The following is a 22,398-nucleotide window of genomic DNA, read 5'->3' on the forward strand; positions in this document are numbered from 1 at the left end:
CCCCAAGTGAACATTCCATAAACAAAAAGAGATACAAAAAAAGTCTTACACAAAACGTGTTTGGTTTCAATGGAGAAAAATGACCTTGATATCGGTTGACACGTGAATAGTTTCATTTTTGAGATTCTGCAAGTGACATCCGTCTTTAGATAGAGAATGCATATTTTAAATATGAGCAGTTGATAGCGAGATCAAAAACGAATTCAACGACGTGAAAAAAAATATTTCAGTGTCTTTCTTGCACGTCAGCTTCGAAATGTATATATTGAAAAAAATTCTTGCTGATACAGAAAAGTTGAAACGATGTAATATTCTTTGCAATTTTTGTTTGAATCATAAATTATGGTCACAAACTTTTTTAGCGAGGGTGAGGGACAGTGCTTGAGTGCGAAATTTAAGGTGAAAGAGAGTGACGAAAAAATTATATAAAAATAATGCATTGTGTTATAAGTGCAAAAAGCGAGTGATTTCCCACGAGTGTGAAGTTTGCATCGAGAGTTACAAAAGCGAGTGCAGTAATCACACGAGTCAGATATGACTTGTACGCACGTGTGACACACTATTTTTTCCAACATATGCGAAGGTAAGTTTAATTTGAGAAATAAACAAATCTAATATAATAATTTAAAAGAAGTAGGTCAAGGTAATCGAAAAATCCAAAAGCATGTGCCCAACTTCATGACGTCTAATCCAAACGCACAAACTTCAGATTGAACTCACCCCAATGACGTTCCCCCAAACGTAAAATTGAATTATTCAAAAGTGCGCATGCGCTGAGAAAGCCGTAGTGCGTAAAAGTGAGAATATCAATTAAGCGCATGCGCTAGCGTCGTTTCACCGCACTGTTTAGAAATGGGGCATCTTACGTACGTTTCACAAACTTTAAACATCCAACTTTTTAAGCATGTGGTGGAAAAACATTATTATCTACAGAAAACAAGTTTTCTCGAAATGTTTCCTCATTAAAATTAAAATTATTTGTTTTGAGCCCAGACGAGGCGACATATGTGATATAAAACTGATCCATTCTCAGGGTAATGGAATTTATCTTACGGTAATAATAGTTTGCTGAACAGAATTTCGACAATCATTTTAGTACGTTAGATCGTTATCAGACAAAATGAAAATCAATAACCCGATGAGAAAGGATTAATAAAAAAGATACTTTATTTATAAAAGAATATAATATGGTCATCGCGAACATACTTAAACGCAACGGCATTAATCTATATCGTGTTTAATACATCGACGGCAATTTCTTTCGCAAACCAATACAGCAAGAAGGCAGTTTCAGGATGTCAATAGCGCTACTTTTAAAAAAAATTCTTCATCACTTCGACTTGTGTTTCAGTATTCTATTTTCAATTCTTAGGAATCACACGCACGCAATTTTCTTTCCTTTGATCAGATCATTCTTATCCATAAAAAGGTCCGCCGTTACTAAATTGAAACAACAACAACAAATATATCGCACATATTCACAAAACTCAGTAGCAAACATAAGTTTTTCTGTATTCGCGACATTTTTCACATTGAGTAACCATCTTAGGATATGGTTACTTGATGTTTTTAATGAACATGTTACAAAAAATGTTAAACTCCCGTGCTTTCGGGACCAATATTCTCTTGCTGTAATACGTTTGTAACACCTATAATACTTAAACAAGTCTCAATGGCCCAAGTACAATTATATGTTCCGATACAAATACCGAAAATATCTTCAAGTAAATTAGTCTCATAGCGCGAATCCCATTGGCAAGCATTGGAACGTATCATAACTCGAAAAACGAGAGCGCATAGCCTTGACGAAAAAAAGAAATCATTTTTTCAATGACCAGAAAAGTGCCCTCGTTCTTGGTGCTACGCGGTTGACTCGGAAAATTTAAATGATTGTCGGGTGGGCTTGGCTCTCCGCCTCATCGTTCCCAAGATGGTCAGCATTTCTGAGACCGCAGGGGGAGCAGCTTCAGCTTCTTGCCTGCGTTTTCGCTCTTCGTCACGCTGTTTCTGAAATAATCATCATGATAATTGACCTTACTTATTTAAAAAAAAATTATTCATAGTTTCTGTATCCGACGTCAATATAACAGGAAGATTCACTGAGGGTTGACGACGCAAACGACGCTTGTCGGTAGATAGGCAACTGAAGTTAGACCTGGGGTACCTGTTGCGTGTGAGATGTAACTTTGATTGCCTATCAGCCGACGAGCGTCGTTCGGCTCGCTAACCCACAAGGAATCTTCCAGGTATATATTTATATGTATGTTTATACTTACGTCAGTCTGCTTTAACGTGAATCTCCCGCCCTTTATCTGGCTAATTACGTCGTCGATGGCTGGAATAAGCAGAAAGAAATATTATGATAGTGTTGCATCAGGGCGTGAAAAGTTCTGGGGCAAGCTGCTCAGCTTTTAATTTGCTGCTCTAATTGTGAGCCAACATAAAGTGAAACACCTAATAAGAAATTATTTTTCTAATTAAATACGGTGATCTCCAATTCGTGTATTTTCCATCACTTGACGGCGTCCGCCGATAATTCGTAGTTCCATAATTCTTTTCAAGCATATTACACATGGAATAGTACAGTGTTTTGTTTGAAAACGACATGTTTTTCAACGTTGATGAATTTCTTTCAAAATCAACTATGATCTTATTTAATGAGAACGATAGGTTTCCAATGAAACATTTCAAAACCCGACCTCTGCTTCGCGCACTCGTGAGTTATCAACAGCATCATTTTACATTCCCCTTTAAATTTTAAAATCTGTCGCCGAAATATTTTTTTTAAACCTACGTTCCTCGAGACATTTCCAGGGCATTCCATTCGAAATGGAAGACCTCGTATTATATTGACGCATTAATTGAAAGACGCATTAATTTTCAAACTCTTACCTGGTTGCTGCGCGACCGCAGCTGGTCTCTTATTGATACCAAGCATATTCTCCATGTCCGATAAGGCCGAATTATTACTGTTTGTGTGGTTTTTCTCTCGCGTGAGTAGCTTGATCGTTGCGTTAGCCGATTCGAACATTGGCGGTGGGGGCGGAGGTGGAGGTAGCGGCGGCGCGGGCGGTTGTGCTGCTTTGGTCTCAAGGTCCTTTATCTTCTCCTCAAGTTCCTTGACAGTTTGTTCCAGTCTCTCAACCGAAAGTTCAGCACACTCTGACCTCTGTACCGCAATCTCCAGCTCAGTGTCCGCTAGCTTAAGTTTTTCCTCCAATATTTCGAACTCTACGTTTGATTCTCGCTCTTCAAGTTTCTCCTGTAGCGCCTGGACCTGCGCAACATGACGCTGCTGCTCCTCCTCCAGCGAACGCTTCAAGGATTCAACCTCCAAGAGGACGGCCAACAATCGCCCGTCAGAATCCGTCGCGATCTCCGCCAAGAGTAACGAGCTCTGATGCGCAAGAACATTGCGCTCTTTCTGCGCCTGTGCATTCAAATCAAATATGATTAGACGTGCTGTGGAAGCCTTCTTCGAGAGAAGAAAATTCACCATGAAATGTTTGGCTATCGCTCCAAAGTGAGACGAAATCAAAAATATTATACAATCGGACCACAATTCTACGGAGTTCGATTCTCCGCACTCTCCATCCCTATCGCAGGAGTAGGGGTAAGTGGGTTCTATGGAATATTTGTTCCTCGTCAGTGGTTCCTCGATTCTGCGGAATTCGGTCCCAAGTTATCCGTAGAATCGAGGTCCGACAGTATTGTGTAACAATGAAGCAAACTCGTTCTTTACGGGCCGAGCGTAAGTTTGCAACATGAATCGTGGGTGAGCACGCATATGAGTGGAAGGTGAGTATGCTTGTGCGAACCGGAAAATTGAGGTTAGGATCGCATAATGTCAGATTTGATTGCGACAGCGCATGCGCGTAGTACGGAAAAGATCACTTTTAACTTCTAGGACTTAAAAGTGGTCTTTTCAGTACTCCGCACGTGCGCATTTACTGATTCACTCTACCGTTATAAAAGTGGATACTTCAGAAGCGGAAACAGACATGAAAAAGGCGTGAAATATGCTCGTCTTATATAAAAAAGTACTTCGTGAACTGATGTGATTTTGAGGAAGAACAAAAAAAAAAACTTTAATATAATCTTCAGTAATGTTATTTGCTCCAGTGATGGTGAAAACAAATGAAACGACATCCTTACGAATGTGCAATGACTGAAAAACATTTCAACAATTGAAGAGAACGTTTGGTAGTTCTAACATGCAAAATACTTGAACTCTTAATCCAATCCTACTGTTTTTAAGCTTTTTTTCCGCAGCATAAAAATGACTAGAGCATTCTGTCGTATGTTGGATATATGATAGCTTCTCCCACATTTTACATAACGAACAAACTATGGAGAGGTCGGATATCGATTTGAATCGAACTATTTAATGCTCTTTAGCTCTCTTCAATCCGATTCAGGTTTCTCTGTACACGCGCAATAACATATTTTCGTCATGACGTAATGTTCTATCGGTACGTGGCACTGCATTCGGCAAGATTTTGGCAATTTATTAGTGGTCCAATTTATGCCCTTGGATTAAACATGGATCACTCGATAACAATCACTTATTTACTCAGTTGATAATTGATACGCGTCAATTCTTACCGGACAATGAGTCTGTACTTTGTGGATATGACATTGTGCCATAGTATAGCACATGACGTCAGAGGCAAGGATATTTAAATTGCAAATTGATATAAATCATATCTTGATTGATTCAAATTAGACGAAGCGTTGCAAACTTTGGCTAGCTCTAAAATAGCAGCCAAGTAAGAATTCCAAAATATAGTTAGCAAATCCTGATGCAGTACCGTAGGTGGCATCGGGTGGACAATGAACTAACGATAAGCACTGACAAATTTGCTAAAATTACAACACGGGGAAGAAAATCTTTTGAGGAATGCAAAAGTTTCGAATTTTAGGGTGCCTAGACGAAAATTTTAAAAAACAATATTTTGACCAAAAATTTTTCAAAAAGGATTCGTTGATTTTCGATTAAGAGGGAATAATTATTGCTGAAATTATAGCAACGAAGGTAACTCGTCTAATTACACAAAGGAGATCCTAAATTTTATAGACGAGTATTTTCTCCTTTTTTTTTAAATATCATTGCTTGACTTTATTTACTATTACTCTATTACCGGATGGGAAGCAACTAGTTGAAATTTTTTTTTTTTTCGGATTAGAACAAATATGAATGGATTTGAATTTTGATGTCATGATTCTTTCTTGAAATCTTTCAAATGATCTTCTCCATGCACAGAAAATCGGTCTGAATTAGCTGGAACAACCCACCCATAGACGCTCGAAATAGAAGGAGGAAAAAAGGTTACTGAAATTTACTTTCAATGATTTTATCCAGCCGTTATTATACTTCAAATAAATCACTCGAGCAAATCATCAATAAGGTATCATGCTGTGAATGGATCACTGGCAATTTGCAGTCAACGCTACTTATGGTGCAACATCTAGATGTTACTACATGCTTAGAGTTGATATTATTCGTTACTTACCTTGTCGGCTTCGATCTTCATATTCTTGGCGTTTTCTCTTTCCTTTTCACACTGCTCTTTCAGGGCTTGAACCTCATCAGCGACCATCCGGGTCACTCGTTCCATGTTTTCCCTCTGCTTCTGGAACTCCTTAATCTTAGCCTCACCTGCAATAAATGAATAGTCTTAGTTATTCACAGATTACCACGTTCCCTAAAATGTAGATGCATCATCTGATGGATCTCAATCGCACCTTCCTCTCGAAGTGCTCTTTCCTCTTCGAGTTGTGAGGAGAGCAGGGTGACCTGTTCCTGGGCTTCGAATTCCTGAAGTTTTGCCGCATTCAACTCCGTCTGCAATCTGGCAACGTCCTGGCTCAATTCTGAGAACACAATCACGATATTTTTATTTTTATTGCAATTCTGTCTTCGCTGACTTGCGCCAAATCTTAAATTTTTAATCCAAATTCCTGTTGCAATTATTACAAATTACGTATCGACATTCTAGGTACTCAAGGTCAAATCAAGGGGGAGAGTCAATACTTAAGATTTCGGCCTTGAGAAAACTAAAAGAATACATTTATTCAATTATAATAAGCAAAAAAGAAAATATTGTAACACAATATTTTTTCCTTATAAGCGCTAACCGACAGATAAAACATCAAGAGAAATACAGTATGATAAACTTACAGTCATTCAAGTAGAATCCGCTTAAAAACGGTGAAAACTTGAAGACCAAATTCAGGTTTAATCTGATGAATAGAACTCAGTTCTCCTCGACATTTGGTAATCACTTCAATTTAGCAATGTTTGGATTACAATGGATTGTGATGTGAGAGTACCACTAATCTGCCATTCATTACATTATAACTTGGAATCCAGTGGATTTGAATAAGAGATCGACTTTTTCTGTCGTAAAGACATAACATTTATAAATTTCACAGTCTGTTTAGTAGGCGGTTTTTTTGTTTTAGAATTTAGTTTTGAAGTTTACACCGTTTTTAAGCGGTTTCTACGTAAATGAATGTAAATTTATTTTACTGTATTTCTCTTCAATTTCTGATATCAGCTTATCGCTTATGAGGAAAAAATATTGTGTTACCACATTTCCTTTCATGATTAGCGCGATTGAATAAATGCCTTCTTTTAGTTTTCTGAGGAGGGCTCCACTCAGGGCCGAAACGTTAAATTTTGACTTTTCCCCTGTGTTTGACCTTGGACACCGAAAATATTTGTACATACTTCAAGATGAGGTCGACAAATTTGTCAAGATTACAAATTATATTTGCAATACCTCTGACGGTTTCTCGCAGCTGTTCCGTGTCATCGGAATTCGAATCAACTTCATCGGAGATATCGATGTCAATATCGACGATACCTTCCGGGTTGACTTGGAGGAACTTCTGCGCGAGTACCTGGGACTTTCTTTTGAGCTCTCTGTTTTGCTTGTACCACTGAAATGAAAAGTGAATGCACGCGGTGTTAAAAAATAATAAGTTTTCAGTATTTATCAATTACCATTTTTGAATTACGTGTCAAATGCTGACAGGCACAATGTCGTGGATGGAATGAGAAAAATCTTATTTATTAAGGTGACCAAAATATACCAATAAAATAGATATCGTTGTAGTAATGGTTTAAACATTGTTGGAATTACAAGAAAATGTGGTACAAGTAACTATTTAGTGTGATATTTATAGTTAATGATACTACATATTCTTGCTATACTCAGCAAAGTTTAAATCTGTTCATTTAGTTTGCTGTTTTTTTTCTTCAAAGCAATAAGGCCTCAACATCAATCTATTGTTGTAACAACATAAACTTATCGTAATAGTTATTAAGAAATACACGGAAATGTAATCAATACGAAAAAGCCCAGCAACACATAGTAGATTTTCTGCATATAATATCAGATTTCGTCACCATTGGTTATTGTTGATGAACGTTTTTTGGCTGAAAATTGAACCGAAGATGACTGAACGGACCCAGCCGAAAGCTCGAAGTAAATAATGAGAACAAAACATTCATCAACAATGACAAACACTGACAAAATCTGAAATTATCACAAAACCCAGGACACGAACTCATACGCATCATGGTATTTTTTGGTTACCATTACTATAAATAGTACCAAAAACTAGTCATTTCTTTTGATGCAATTTGCGCACATTAAGGAAATCGAATGAGTATTGAATCGCAGAAAAGAATAAGTCTACGACGCAAAATCTAAATCGATTAACCCTTTGCGGCATGGCATCTCATATATGAGACACCTTTTTTAAATCAGTTATTCAAGATTTACATTCAACTGTTGAAATATGGCTGTAATTTTTATTTTTTAATTTTTTCTGCATAAATGGACGTCTAAGATGTCAATGTTGATGTTTTAAGAAGAATTATGACGATTCCGCAAATATAATGAGCGCTACAAATAAACAAAGTGTTGGAAATGCTTGTTTTTACAGAGCACGTGTAATTGTCAAAAGCTCATGGGGACCAGAAAAGTGGAACTCGGTAATCTTGAGTTTTTTGGATCGCTAAAAAAGAATCTGATGTCGAAGTTTCAAAATTAAAGATGGCCGATCCAATATGCGGGTCTGGAAATACAAAAATTGATCCTATTCGCTTGAAATTTGTGACTCGAGCGTTTTCGGGATCGTATTTGGTGACTGAGAAAACCCCTCAGTGTGCATTTTCGAGCCATTCCGACCACTTTCACATCTCCAGTCCGTCACGTTAGATCCGCCGTTTCAAATTTTTTTTAATTTCTCAAATCTGACCTCATTTTTGAAATCAACGACCTCGATAACCCTTGTATATCCAATTTCAAGAAATTTGACTACAAGAAAAAAAATTCATGCTTCAAAGCGTTAAATCCTTTGTAGCGTCGTTGATGCTTTATTAATTATATTTTTTACTTGTGACGATGATGATTCATAGGTGTACCTGAGTAGCCTGTTGCATCGCTCGGTGCATCGCTCCCGTCTCGATATCATATTGCCGTTTCAGTTGTTCGTATTCCTTGCAAACGGCTTCGGACACTATTCGAAGAAATAAAACGCACAATTAATTTGTCTGCGAAGGTCGCCACGTCAGTTATACGTGAACTTTTGCCTCGACATACTTCACACGTGTAAGCGTGCATGTGCAATACGTCGTGTAATGCATTTTACGCGCGCTGCACGGAACGCGTTAGTATTGTCGCATGCATAACAACATTCGGATCGGACATATCAGCGAAGCTCTTGAATAGAAATTATGTACCTGTTCGTAGCTTGTTCAGTTTCTCTTCATTGTCTACAACTTGTGCTTGCAAGCTATTGTTTTGCCTCTGAAGATGATTGTATTTTTTTTCCAAATCAGCGTGATCCCTCAGATCTGCAAAAATAATGTAAATAATCTTTATTTATATTACGATGGCGTCGCGATGGTTGACAAACACATTGGCACGTATTATTGGTCGGACAGCTTGGTGATGAAATACATATATTAGTGGTGATTGCAGACAATGAAACTCGTCTCTGGCCACACCCAAGGCATGTCTTTTGACCAAGTCATGGTTACGATCACACGTTATAAAACTCGAATCTCACTACCAATAAAACATCTCTCTGCACTTTTTTTCCTACCTAGAAAACAAATCCATTGTCTGCTGCAGTATTTGACATTCTGCAAAATTTCGAATTTCCAATACACGCACCATGTACAAAAATAAAATGAGCAGGTTTCTAATTTTTAATTTTACTAAGTCTATCTTACGCAGTGTAAAATCTTGACTAAACATGACAATTGTATTTTGTTTAGTTACTATTTCAAGATTGAATCAGTGATGCATCGAAGAAAACTTTTACAGTTAGTGTAAATTATACAAAGTAATAGCGGCGTGTCGTTTTCATTTTACACACATTTTTGATTTACAATCAATTTTATAAATACAGACTGCAGTTATACAGTAAACATTTGTTCAATGTATGGGTATATTGTTGATTTGGTCAAGTATATTGTACTGCAGCAGCTGTAAAAATATGTGTCATTCGAATACACCCAACTTTTAAAATACCTCTCCCCCCCTCCCCCCCCGCCCCGCCTATTCGTCAGTCACTCGTACAATTGTTTAAATCTCGTCTTATGGTAGTCAGCACAGCGGTTGATTATTTGCAAAACAAATTGAGCAAAGAATTCTTACGATGGATTATAAACAAAATACCAATGAATTAAGGTATGCCAATTATGCAGCAGTAGTCAGTATTTACACTTGCCTTATTGATAAAAATATTTTTGCTGAAAAGAAAACAAACAATGTAATAACTGTATTTGTAATTTCATACTGGTTGAAACCATCGCACGTATGGAGAAGGTGTACAACGTGAGTCAGTTTGGTAGCTACATAACACGATTATATGTCCCCGGTTTTAGCATATTTGGCATGATTCACCAGTACTCGAGCCCAACGGTCTGATTCAAGCGTCCGAACGCCAAGGTGCCGTTGTTTACACCTTCCAACTTTTAAAATTATTAACGCTCGAGTCTGGTTGAGTCGTTGTGTGCCGGACCACAAAACACCAATCTGTCATGAAATATCTACGGAAGAATGAACAAGAGAAAAACTGTTGTAATTGTCCTTGCTTTGTTGTTTTCCTCGACATTGAAGTTGGCAATGAAATATTGAACAAAAAGTTTCGATTTGAAGGAATTTAGTTTGCAGAACATGGATGAGCTTTCCTTTATTAAGCCTTATCAAATTTTAAATTATTCCGAAACAGCGAAATAAGGGGATTTCCAATAGCCGTACCATTACTTTAAAGTTTCGATCTTCATCCTCATGGTATCAGCTCCACGGCGATTAACCTATACTTTCATGCATACGATTTCATACAACGCAAATATTGCTACCACACGATCTTAAACGTGGAGTTTTGGGATCGGAAAAATCCTTCAAATTTTCCCGAAAATTGTCCGGTCAAGTCAACGATAAAAGAGTAACTGAAACACGGCTATACTGTTATTTCGACCTTATAGGGATCATCGTTCGGTACCCACGAAGATGCAATCAAACAGTATGACAAAATGAAATTTTCGTTCCTTGAAATTCGCGTGTTTATAGTTCCTCTGGGTAACAGTCTTGATAAACGACGCGATAATGACAATATACAACGAAAGCATTTTATTTTTACTTTCAATCAAACACAAGATCGGCTACTGCATGAAACTTTTTGTTAAACATGCTTTCCACGCACGTTTCGACATCCACTTAAATTGATTGACGTCACCACGACAGAAACGGACCATCGTCGCATCGAATTTACAATTAGAGACATAATGATAAACGACACATAAGGTTCGATTTGAGGCAGTCTGTGTACCACCGTGACGTATTTTATGAGACTCTGAATGAGGCTGTGGATCCTCATTCAATTCTTTTTATCACCTTTTTTCTTTCTTATTTGATAAAATTCGCGTTCGTGACGTAACGTCTGAAAGTATTCAATCACTCGAGCACCGTTTAATTGCAATGCGATAGATGCTTAAATATTCGTCCGTTTGCACGCGTAGCAATATTTGTGTGTCGTTCTACAACTAAGAAAATAATTCGCAAGTTTCTTACTAGATTCGCTCTTTTGCAGCAGCATCTTTCTCCGTTTTTCCGAGTCCTCGTATTTGGACTTCCACTTGCTCTCCATGAAGCTGTTACTTCTGTTTAGTTTCTTATCGCCTAGTTCCAGGGTACTCCTTATGGTCTCGACCCTCTTACCCTCCGTCGAGTTCGTTCTCCACATCGTCTTTTCCTCGGTATTTCTCGACTCGATTGGTGAATTTGAAGAATACGAACGAGACTTGTTGTTAGCCTGGACCGGTGAAGTATCGCCCTTTTCGAACGATGCTCGCTGAAGAGCGACAGAGGTCGTACGAGCTGGACTTCTCCGGTTTACCATCTTCTCCGGAGATTCTCTTCGTGCCGGTGGATATCGGTCCAGGAGTCGGACCGTAGAGGAAACCTTCGGCAGGGGGATGTGAGAGTGGGACGAGTTGCCAGATGGCGAGCGTGGCGGCTCCGTCGCCAAGACGATCTCTAATTGAGTCTTGTTCATCGTATCTGCAATAACGTTATACTTGAGCTTCACTCTACCGGAGATCGCGATGAATAGGGCAAGCACTGAACAGGATAGAAATAGAGAAAAAGATTTGTTCGCTCTTTCCGGTGTCACCCCGACAGTTTTCACAGACAAGCTTTTCACTTCAAGCTTGTTAATCACTCGACAATTTTACTTGACCCTTTCGTTCATAAATTTTTCCTTACATGTGATTCACTTGAAATTTTGCATACATGGGCTCATGGGGTCGCCAATTGCGAATCTGAACTTGAAATACGAAAATTCAGAATGGCGGATCCAAGGCGCGGACGTAAATTCAAAACTTTGTTTGATTTTAAAAAAAAACTTTGTCTATCGTGGTTTTTGCAGTCGCCGATCTCAAATCTCGGATCCAATATAGCGGATGAAGAAAAATTTTGAAAAAATTTACAGATGTTTTCTGGTGTGTATTAAGTTTGTGTAAAAATCGGTATTCCGATTTTCATGGTCAATTAGCAGAAAATCGGTTTTTCGTGGGAAATCACGAACTTCGACCGTTTGTTTACACGTTCTACTTTTGCAATGAATAAATAAATGAATTTTGTGTTTTTTGTAGACTTAGACGTATTCCAGGGGACATCCAGGGACCAAAAAACTCGGTGGTTGTTACCAAAACAGTAATAGATAAATAAAGAGGTGCAAAAAAACAGGTGGAACGCTGAACGACCTAGCTTGAATTGCAGGGTTTATGGAACTAGAAATTTTCACAAAAAACCCATGGATGGTTCTGACAATATTCGCATTATACTCATAATTTTGAAACTAAAGAACCAATAACTTTTCAAATTTCAAAAATGCTGCTCATTTTTTCAAAAATGTCTAATATTTATACTCTAATGTTTGAATACTCCTTTCAGTTTTAAAACATAAGCTCTAGATAATAATAGTTTTTGAAAATTTGGAAAATGCTTAAAACATACTTCAGAGCTCCGGGAATATTGCCCATTAATATTTTACCACGGGCTACCCGAAGAATGACATTGATCATGTGACAAGCAAACACCAACGAAATCAGACCTTCTTAAAACAATGTGTGGCAAACTGATATAAGCGTAAACACGCGCCGCGACAAAACGTCTCACGTCTTGGAATTTAATCAAGCCGTTTGTACTTCCAAGAATTTTTTTTACGTTAGACCTGGACATGGTCGTTGTCAGGCCATTGTTTTATGCGCAACTAGTTTGACTGATCGTTATCAGCAGATGACAGAGCTCATTTCGTATGAAATACCGTAAGCAATTATCCTCACGAGTGACGTAATAGATTTTTCCAACTGCACTTTCACCGAATTCACGACATCGCAGATAAACGTCTTCTTATCTGATTAGATTACACGGAAACCCGGATGACTTTAGAACAAGCTGATAACGGGCATTGCAGTGAACTCGAAGCCTTCCAATTTTTATGTAATGCGGACCGTGAAACCTCATTATCTGAAAGTAAACATTCATCGAAACACAATTACGCGCCTTGTAGCGAAGCTAAGGGTTAATAACTTTCTGGGACTTTTCTAAAAATAAGCTTAATAGACGGCCCCCTATGAGGACCTGGAAATAGCGCGGTGTCAAAGTTTAGGAGCAGCCCCACGTATATAGTAGCGTAGATATTCTAAAACCAAAGGAACTGCTTTCTCTGCTTTCCGGTTTTCCCTTCGTATTCCAGCCAAACTCAATATTCGGTGCTCAGGTGTTCCCACAAGTCCAATATATGATTTCCTTGTACGATGATGAAGTTAGCAACGATGCATGTGGAGGGAAAAATTGCTACTTCGCGTCTTTAGGAATGTCCGAAATTTAGTAAACCAGTAAAAATAGAATGTACTATTATTTTGAAAAGTCAACTCTTTGAAAGTCATTCTAAAATCGCCTATTAACGACGATTTTTTACCCTAACGTTTCGTTACGTTAACGCTACCAACTCCAGTCTCATTTCCTTGTTTCAATCGCCAACTACAGATTACATTGTCCATTGCTTACCGTCGTGACAAACGATTAGCTCACCATCAGACCATTTGGAACGGAATTTTAATAAATTAATTATACATAAAAATGTTGGAGCCAGTGATACGGAGTTTGACTTCAGTCAAAGATTTCTGAAGAAGAGATTAGTAAAATTATACCTAATTAATCCTTATTCCGTACAGTCGTCAGAGTATTCCTCTTATTCCCGATATAGTTTAGAATTTTCTGGAGTACCATGAACCGTGTTGCACTTTGTCCAAAACGACGAATACAATACTATCATTCCGGCGTTTTCAAACAGTAGAACATGATCTACCCGACAATTCCTCGTGGCGGGCTTACAACGTTATAAAATAGTCTGTCACTGACGACATCGGCTGAAATCTACAGCACGTGTTACGCAGGTAACACAACCGTTTTCCTTTTTCTGCCTCGCAATCGTTCGCAATGCCGAATTCCAGTAAAATCAAATGTCTGTATACAAGGATCACACTGCACTCGGTAGTACTTTTCAAATCAACGATTACCCAAAATTGGACGTGATTCAGCCGCGGCAACGGATGAGATCCGACTGTCCGTCCTCCTTCGCGTCTCAGGACAGACTACACACGACACCGAGCAATATCACTTCACTTTATCTTGGACACTCCACACCGCTGTTCTTGACTCGGTACTTTGCTTGGCAGTGTGCTGAGTTAGTTAAGCTAGATCCATGAACGCTGAATCCGACTTGGGAAGGGGGGGGGGGGCTCGTACGTCCATTAGTGTTGGTTTGTACCGCTATCCTTAAACCGCCGACCAAGCTGCTTTTTCTCCAACACACATGCACCAGCGAACAGTACGTACGACCTTCGATTCACACGACCTAACGACACAACGAAGAAACAATTTGCAACAGTGGGACGGCAGGTGTCTGCATGTGTGTGTTACACGTACATGTCCGTGTTTACATGCTCCACGGGGTCGCCTCAGCATGGGTCTGTTATTGATATTACGGTTTTTACGTACTAACCGAGCAGAAGACTTGAACGAAACCCAAAAAAAAAATTGGAGATTCCTTCTTTGCTTTGATGATAGATTTTATGGAGTGGTAATAATCAAATTGCAAACAGTTTATACGTATTTAAGATTGAACTGTCGCGTAATGATGTTAATGTATAACATAACGAGTGAAAGGATATATACAATTATTACGCAATGAAGCCTGTTCGCAACATATCCCTCCTTCCAACACTTTGAAAACCATCGTAAAACTACAGACAGCTGGGTTTAATGACAGCAGATACAAGAGCTATAGCGACTTGGTTGGGAAACTTTTTAGAAGATTTATAAAAGATAATGTCTACACGAATAGGAATTATTTTTAATAATTCAAAGAGTAGAAATAATTCATTTTTCCAACACCTGCTTGGAAAGTTACATTTTCGAACAGTGCGCTAAAACGACGTTGGCGCATACCCATAATTGAAATGCGATATTTAACAAACTAGAGCTTTCTCCGGTGCATGCGCACTTTCGAATAACAGAATTTTACCCACTACATCGTTGAACGTACGTTACCTAATCCTAACTTTACATGCTGCAAGCTTCGCTGCTCCTCGAATCAGACTTTCCTTTGTTAGGTTTCGGAAGTAAATAGCGTGTGTCACACACGTGCGGATGAGCAATTTATGACTCGTGTGATTACAGCGTTTACCTTGCTTCCATAGCAAACTTCACATCCATCGAAACTCACCCACTTTTCGCACTTGTGACACAAAATACTAATTCGTTAACACTATATTTAAAACGGCACGTTATATGAAACGAAAAAAAAAAATAGACTGGACTCTGCGGGATTAAAGAGCGTGGAATGGAGAATATTAATCAGATTTCAGTACATCGACATAATCTTTGAAGGGACTTCCTCAGATTCTAACATAAAATCGGGATTTAAAGGGAATGTAAAGAAATTTGACAGGCGTGTAATATAAGTATGAGTATATTTGCAGGTAATGTACTGATACAGTGTTAAAGGGAATATCAGAATGGATTGCGTTGTTGAATGAAGTGAAGGCAGTCGAAAGATTGTAGTCCACCTCTTAAAACTTCATATTTCTGGTTGCCGTGACTACTGGTGTAGGTCAGATATGAAAATTTGAGAAACCCTTATTCTAATTATGTTATAATACGAATAAGTAGTTTTCATTGAATATCGTCACTAAAGTTCTATGTACTTTGTAGATATTTCCAAACCACAATACCCACATAGACATGCTCGGGGTGATTTATGTCATGTGTACCTGTAACAAATATGGCGAAAATTTAATATTCTTTTCATTTTAGAAATTTTATTCAATAAAGTAACAATGAATATGGGTGCAGCGTCATTTTTGTTAATAGAGAAAGAGTCTACAAGATATGAAAATTCGGTTACTTTATAGGTTTTTGAATATATTTTTGCCTCATGACCGGTTTCGTAATGCGATGCTGATGCGTCTATGTCACCTATAGCCTTTATGTTCTTCCGTATGCTTCTCGATCAACGTGCGTGAGGAAATGGAACAAATCATTGCTTAATTACGCACATTAGCTATATTAAGTGGGTAAAAGTTTCCTGTTCGATTTTGTGTGTAACATATAATATATATTTCTTACTAGTAACGAAAGCGTTGAATGTTGGATTTCAGTAGCAAAGTCATGCAGTATTTATTACCAATAACCATACGTTTGTTCTACATTTTACATAATCACGCAACATGCCATTGAGATTAATAAAAGAACAACGGTTGATAAAAATGGAAAAATAACAATAACAACAAAATATTCATTCGGATTAATTTGAATCCCAGTGAAATATTATCGTGAATCGGGTAAAACTCTTCACCATTCCATAGTTATATTTGCAGAAAGTTATTATTTATAAAAGTTGCCACGAGATTTCGGTAAAATTATCTTAAAAAGCAGAAAATTTAATTTACCCAACACATTACTAACACAGAATTTATAACCGTTCAGATAAGTATGCCTGTTATCTTTGACATGTGTAAAGTACTTATAAAACAACAGTTACTCATGTCGCAAATTGAACAAATGTTCACAGATGATCTTATGTCTAGATGTTATTATCCTACAGTGTACAAATTAAAAGACACATCCTGCAAAGAGTTTGCTGCACAGTTTATAAATATGTAATTTGACGGGAAAGTCTTCTTTCTGCAGTTTAAATCTTTCAAAATTCTATGAAGAATTATCCCTTTAACTATCACGTTCCACAGTTGGTTAATAACAGACATAATATGTTTAGTAATAAACTGGCGAAAACAAAAATCAGGTGATTTTCACTTACAATTAAAGGTACCCTGGTCAATTTCATTTACTTATATATCGTCAAATATCGAAATCCACGAATTTCAAACGTGAAAAAGGGCTTAACAGTCCCATTTTATAAGCGATTCTGAACAAAAACACTCTAATACATTTTCATTTCATGCTGAAATAATGAAATCGCATGTATTCTACGAAATCGCAATAGTAAGTTAAGATTAAAAAACAAATTAAACTAATGCTTGTTAATTAACTATGGTCTAACCATAATTTTTGCAAGAAATTAATATCCTTGTTTGTATCAATTGTAATATTCAAATACAACTGACACCTTTATTCGATCCAACAACAACTTTTGAAAATAATCAATCACTGCGTTAAATGCTAAATTTCTATCATGCAAGTATCTACGGAAGCATGCGGATGTGTACGAAAGTATCTAAATAAGTATCGCATACTTATATACTGAAATATTTTGAATTTTTGGGTCCATAGCTACATAATTAAAATCTAATTTATAACTTGTAATTGTCTAACTATAATGCTTTTCATTGCTCGAGGTATAGCAATATGGAAGTATGTATATGTCTGCATCAGGTGACTCTGGTGAAAATTTCTACTACGAATTTTTATTGAAATTGGAAAATTTTGTATTATTTCATACAAAATTGTATACATGCATAGTTTTTTTTTAAGAAGAATTGGTAATTTTTTTTTCAAAATCGTAGTGTCTTGTAGATTTTTTTCATTGAAACGATACAAATCTTTATGAAAATATACAAGCTTTTTATGAGAAAATATGCATAGGTATTTACAATTTTGTACAAAAAATTGTTTTCGTACGAAATATCTCAATTTCTCTAAAAATTCGTAGATAATTGTGGAAATCACTTAGACTAGGCAAACCGGGGTTACGTAATACACCTATTTTGATATAATCCTCACGTCATCGCTCAGATTGATCATAGCTGAAAAACAAAATTTCTAACGCTGTGCGGACTAATCGACTAAGGGGCTTCGCGTCTTGCCACCACGACCCACGCGATCTAGGTGGATTTCAATGAAATGAAACGTGAGACTTCGTACAAACTTAGCCGTTATATTCAAGGAATGAAGATTTCATTCAGAGAAATTATACGCAGCGCATGATATACCTACAGCTATATTTAAAATGTGAGCCATTGCTTACACGATGATACATAAATTACCCTTGTGTCGTAGTGTTTCACTTCGAAAGAAGAGAAATTCACGGGAAAATCTGTAGATGTATCTGCGTACGAGGTTCACTGTCACAGCCCGCAATGAACGCGCATAAGAATAACATGCTTATAACAACCAGACCGCGCACATCCTCCGGAATATTGAAATAGATAAGACGTAGTCGGAGTCACTTGGCTTGAGTCATGCTCTTATGAATAATGAGACTACTTGGATATCATTTCCCATTCATTCTTTGTTCAATAGCTTACGTACAGAGTCTATAGCTTTCTGCTATCCGCAAAGATATTCCAAACATTTAGTAAAAAAATGTTTTATCCGGGCGCGGTTGAAAATCCGAATTTGAATAACTACGACAAGTCAAAGTTCCGAAAGTGCGAAAATGAAAAAATTTGATAACCGGAAGCATCGAAATTCCGAATTATAGAAGATTTTCAGTACTGTGAATTTTTAGCTTCCTGAAATTTCACCACTTTGATTTTTCTTTGTTTTGGATTTTCGATATTTTCACGTTCGGAATCTTAGTCATTCCGATTCTCGGTTTTTCTAATTTCCTACACCAACTCGTTGAGCAAACTACTCTGTGTGAGTGTATTTTATATTTCGAAATTTTACTCTATCGGAACTTTACTTTTCGGAACGTTGCATTTTGAAACTTTGAGCTGTCGAATTTCCGACCATTGCATTCGAAACTTCGTTGTTTCGTAGAAATTTGATTTCTTTACTTCAAGTTTTGCCATCAAATAATACGAAATTAAGCGCTTTCGGAACTTTTCAAATTCGGAACTTCAACCCCGTCCCGTTCTACCGGGCGCTATAAAAAAAAACTCGAATATGGGACGCATCCGAAGCTAGATAAAAAAAAGATGTAGGTCCATATTTATACGTTATTTACTTAAAAAAAAATAAAAAATTCTTAGTCCTCTGCAACGTAATTTATTCATACTGATTGTGAGCTGTATATTATTTTGTGCTTAAATACATGTATATGTATACCTACACTCACTACTTATAAGTCGTATTAGCATCGAAAGAAAAATCGAGAATGTCTGAGCAAATGTTGAACATGCATAAATTATATGCATACATACACCTACCCGTAATTGCACGGACTGTGAAACGCGCAACGGTGAATTGCTAACCTGCATTGTAGACGAATGCAATCTTACTTTCACGACTCCTACTGCAACACTCACGCCTCTAGCCGACCATGATAGACGCGAAGAGGCGTGCTATTTCACCTTTACCAGCCTCCGGCCTTCCTGGACAGATGAATTGTTATCAGAAACCCGTTGCATCGGCTGCAGATTGCACTCTACAAATTAGTAGCGTATCTGAGAAAATGCAGGTATATCATGACTGGGTAACCAATCTTATCGAGCATCGCTTTTATTTATTTCTTCATTTCAAGTATAAAGATATAAAGAACAACCGATTCTCGTGAATGGTTCGGGGTCGTAAAACCAATTTCACGGCCGTTTTTGCCACTTTTAGTGCCGACTCAGATCTGAAAGTGAATCAAATTTTATACTCATCATACTCTTGATGTATCTGGAGAATAGAATGCTATTACAAAACGGGACTGAAAAAGACGCTATCTCCCTATACATCTGTTTTCTTCGAACATTCGTTGGCATCACTACGGCGCGATAGGTGTTAATTTAAAAACTTGCATGTTAACATCCAGTAAAACATTGACGATGCGAAGCATAGATAATTCCAATTCCTTGTAGTAACTCGGTGTGAGGAAAGTTTGAGGGTTGCAACGATTTGATAGGCATGTTTTTTTTTCAGTTTAAATTTGTTGATTTTCAGGTGAAAATGAACAATCTTTTCGAATACTATACCAGTATATTTTCCAGCACCTACGCGAAAGGAATTATTTTGATATTTTCATTGAAGAATAAAATAATGTTGACAAATTGGCCTGCCAATTTTTGGCAACCTTGCAAATTATTATGGAAAAATTGAGATAATGTTGAGTTTGATAACGCTTATTGGAAAAGTCGGTGTGCTTGTTCGTAAGCATTTGACACATTCGTGAGTAATATTACGTGCTACGCATCGCGCGATTCTCCATGTAATAGCTGCTTGTATAACTAGTAGGCTGTACTACAGCGGGCTGGCCCCACAGTTTAATCACTTCATTGTTTTAAATTACACATGTACAGTTCCCTGCCCCTACTGAGGAACTAAGCTACATGAGTCACGCTGAAATTGTTCACTTAGGTTATAACATCCTAATCATCCTCGTCCACCGCAATTAATTTTCACGTCTCTTGCAACTGCGCGCAAAACGCTTTTCATACGTCCTGGAAAGCTACCTGCATCGCAGTGAAATATTGAAAGACTATTACAAATAAGGATAATTCTTTACTTTTCATCACCTCTGGTTTCGGTCAAAGATCGCTTTTTTTTTTTTCTTTTTTAATATCAGCGAATCTTTACATTTTTGAACCTCTAGAATCCGAAAAATAGGTTTTCGTCACGTCAGTCCGTCGGCCTATCGCTTTGTCCGACAAACTCCCGCAATGATACCGGAAAAGGCGTGAGATGATAAAATCTGAAACTTGTAGGATTTTACCACCATATAATGGGCACAAAAAATTGCCAAGTCCCGTGCAATTTCACCTTCCGGTTCTACCGGAAATGGACCAGTTTTCAATGTTTTACCGACAAATCTATACCTTTTTCTCTTTATTGTGTGTATTGCTAAGTACTTTTTCTAAATAAACAATCACGTTTTCCGAAGTTTATAGTTTATTTTTAAAAATTTCGTGTTTTTCAAAATTTTGTTTTTTAATTTTTCTTTAGATATTTTGTCGTTTGGCTGTCAGTTCCATATTTTGTATTCAGCCGTTTTTGAGATCGTCGCGGAAATTCATCGGATAAACCGACAGACGCTTCCTTTTCATGGTGATGAAAAGTATCGCAAAAAACGGGGTTTTCCGGCTTGTTTTCTGCTGGAACAAGATCTAAACATTCGTTTTTGGCGTGCAAAATATTTTATTAAAGTACTGGATTTTACCTCAATATTTCAAGAGGCGTCTCACAGAATTTGGCTTTTATCCATACATACAACATAGGTATAAAAACATACTTGTTGGAGCTTCTTCGCATAATTTTTTCAAAGTAATCGTGAGTGCGACATAGATATTCTATAGATATAATCGTATAAATAATTCGATTATAGCTCAAAATAATATTTTTTATTTCCGTTGCAGTAACCAGGAACGAGGTATTAGCAAAATTAAGATTTTTGTACCTTTTGTTTAAAATGGCGAAATGAAGCTGACATCCTACGGTCTGAAAAATCTAATAGATTATTAATTAATTATACGAAAATGCAACCAGTCCAAATGTCAAACCGTAACACACGATTATTTCAGAAAATTCTATGAAAAAATTGGAATGAGTGTATTTTTTTACAGGTTACGAATGATACATAGCCTCTTAGTATATAAGGCACCTCCTAAAGGTTTAGATGAAAAACCTACACCTCGGGAGGATTTTGAGCTAGTGTAAATTAACGTTAGAACTTATTCCAGGACAAAAAAGTATTGCCCTTATCTGAAAAGTCCACTTTACCATATCGATGTATGTTAGTATCCACATCAAATAGGCCATTTTTTTGATCAACAATCACCGATTTTGATCATCACCAGGTATTTTGTACTACTATGCCCGGTGTCATTCATGAGTGAGAGTTACTCCAGGTTAACCTAACCCACAGTTAGCGTGTGCTCGACTTCACGTAACAAAAAAAGGATCACTGGATTTCGGATTAACCCGTTGTTAAAAGCTGGAGTAGCCCACAAAAATATTGTAGTATCTGCGAAAAGTTAAATTGCAGCATAGATAACCCAGGTTTAACTCTCGTGAAGCCATATTTGCGCAGGTCATTAACGGCGTACCCGTCACTCGGAGAAATAATACCGATTTTCTAACTACTGTAACTCAATGAATACCGCGGGAATAACGACTTCTTGGATTGATGCGTGTTCTAAGGTTAGATTCGACGATCATGGGTCGTATTATGTTTGTGAGATTGAGTTAGTCTCGCGCTCGGCCGACTATGGCGCTGCAAGTTCCTCTGTGGTGCCAACATAACTGTCTAGTGTAAAAAATTAGCCGTCTCAGATTCATTGTCCCTAAGTGTACAGTAATGTTCATCGATGCATGCTTCGTGGCTAACTTTATTCTTTATACTTTGGTTTCCTTTCTACTCGTATTTTATGTGCCCATGGTTGTTGGACACTGTGTCGGATTCATTGCTGCCAATTTTTTAGTT

The 22,398-nt window shown here is 37.4% G+C and overlaps 1 protein-coding gene and 1 long non-coding RNA gene across 9 annotated transcripts; both read right to left on the reverse strand.

Annotated features, from left to right (window-relative positions):
• Positions 1-1,149: 1,149 nt before the first annotated feature.
• LOC107217744 (shootin-1) lies at positions 1,150-14,269 on the reverse strand. Of its 3 annotated transcripts, none has more exons than XM_046746712.1 (10): positions 14,111-14,269; positions 11,097-11,585; positions 8,756-8,869; positions 8,438-8,532; positions 6,786-6,945; positions 5,746-5,874; positions 5,514-5,659; positions 2,893-3,430; positions 2,277-2,335; positions 1,150-2,007 (listed from the first exon to the last, which is right to left on the reverse strand). In XM_046746712.1, the coding sequence occupies exons 2-10, from the start codon at positions 11,578-11,580 to the stop codon at positions 1,861-1,863; spliced, it is 1,872 nt and encodes a 623-aa protein (XP_046602668.1). In that variant the 5' UTR covers positions 11,581-11,585; positions 14,111-14,269; the 3' UTR covers positions 1,150-1,860. The 3 variants fall into 3 exon arrangements, with proteins under 3 accessions (XP_046602668.1, XP_015510874.2, XP_015510873.2); XM_015655388.2 differs by having other exon boundaries at positions 1,150-2,001; positions 13,742-14,269; XM_015655387.2 differs by having other exon boundaries at positions 13,742-14,269.
• A 1,279-nt stretch (positions 14,270-15,548) lies between these two features.
• LOC124296634 lies at positions 15,549-22,199 on the reverse strand. 6 transcript variants are annotated; one of them, XR_006906410.1, is made up of 4 exons: positions 21,696-22,159; positions 19,205-19,365; positions 16,000-16,096; positions 15,549-15,865 (listed from the first exon to the last, which is right to left on the reverse strand). It is a non-coding gene; the product is annotated as an uncharacterized LOC124296634 (long non-coding RNA). The 6 variants fall into 6 exon arrangements; XR_006906411.1 differs by having other exon boundaries at positions 15,549-16,096; positions 19,205-19,369; XR_006906412.1 differs by having other exon boundaries at positions 15,549-16,096; positions 19,250-19,365; positions 21,696-22,158.
• Between the last annotated feature and the right edge of the window lie 199 nt (positions 22,200-22,398).

Source organism: Neodiprion lecontei, chromosome 1, assembly GCF_021901455.1.
Source record: "Neodiprion lecontei isolate iyNeoLeco1 chromosome 1, iyNeoLeco1.1, whole genome shotgun sequence".
Classification (NCBI taxonomy): Eukaryota; Metazoa; Arthropoda; class Insecta; order Hymenoptera; family Diprionidae; genus Neodiprion; species Neodiprion lecontei.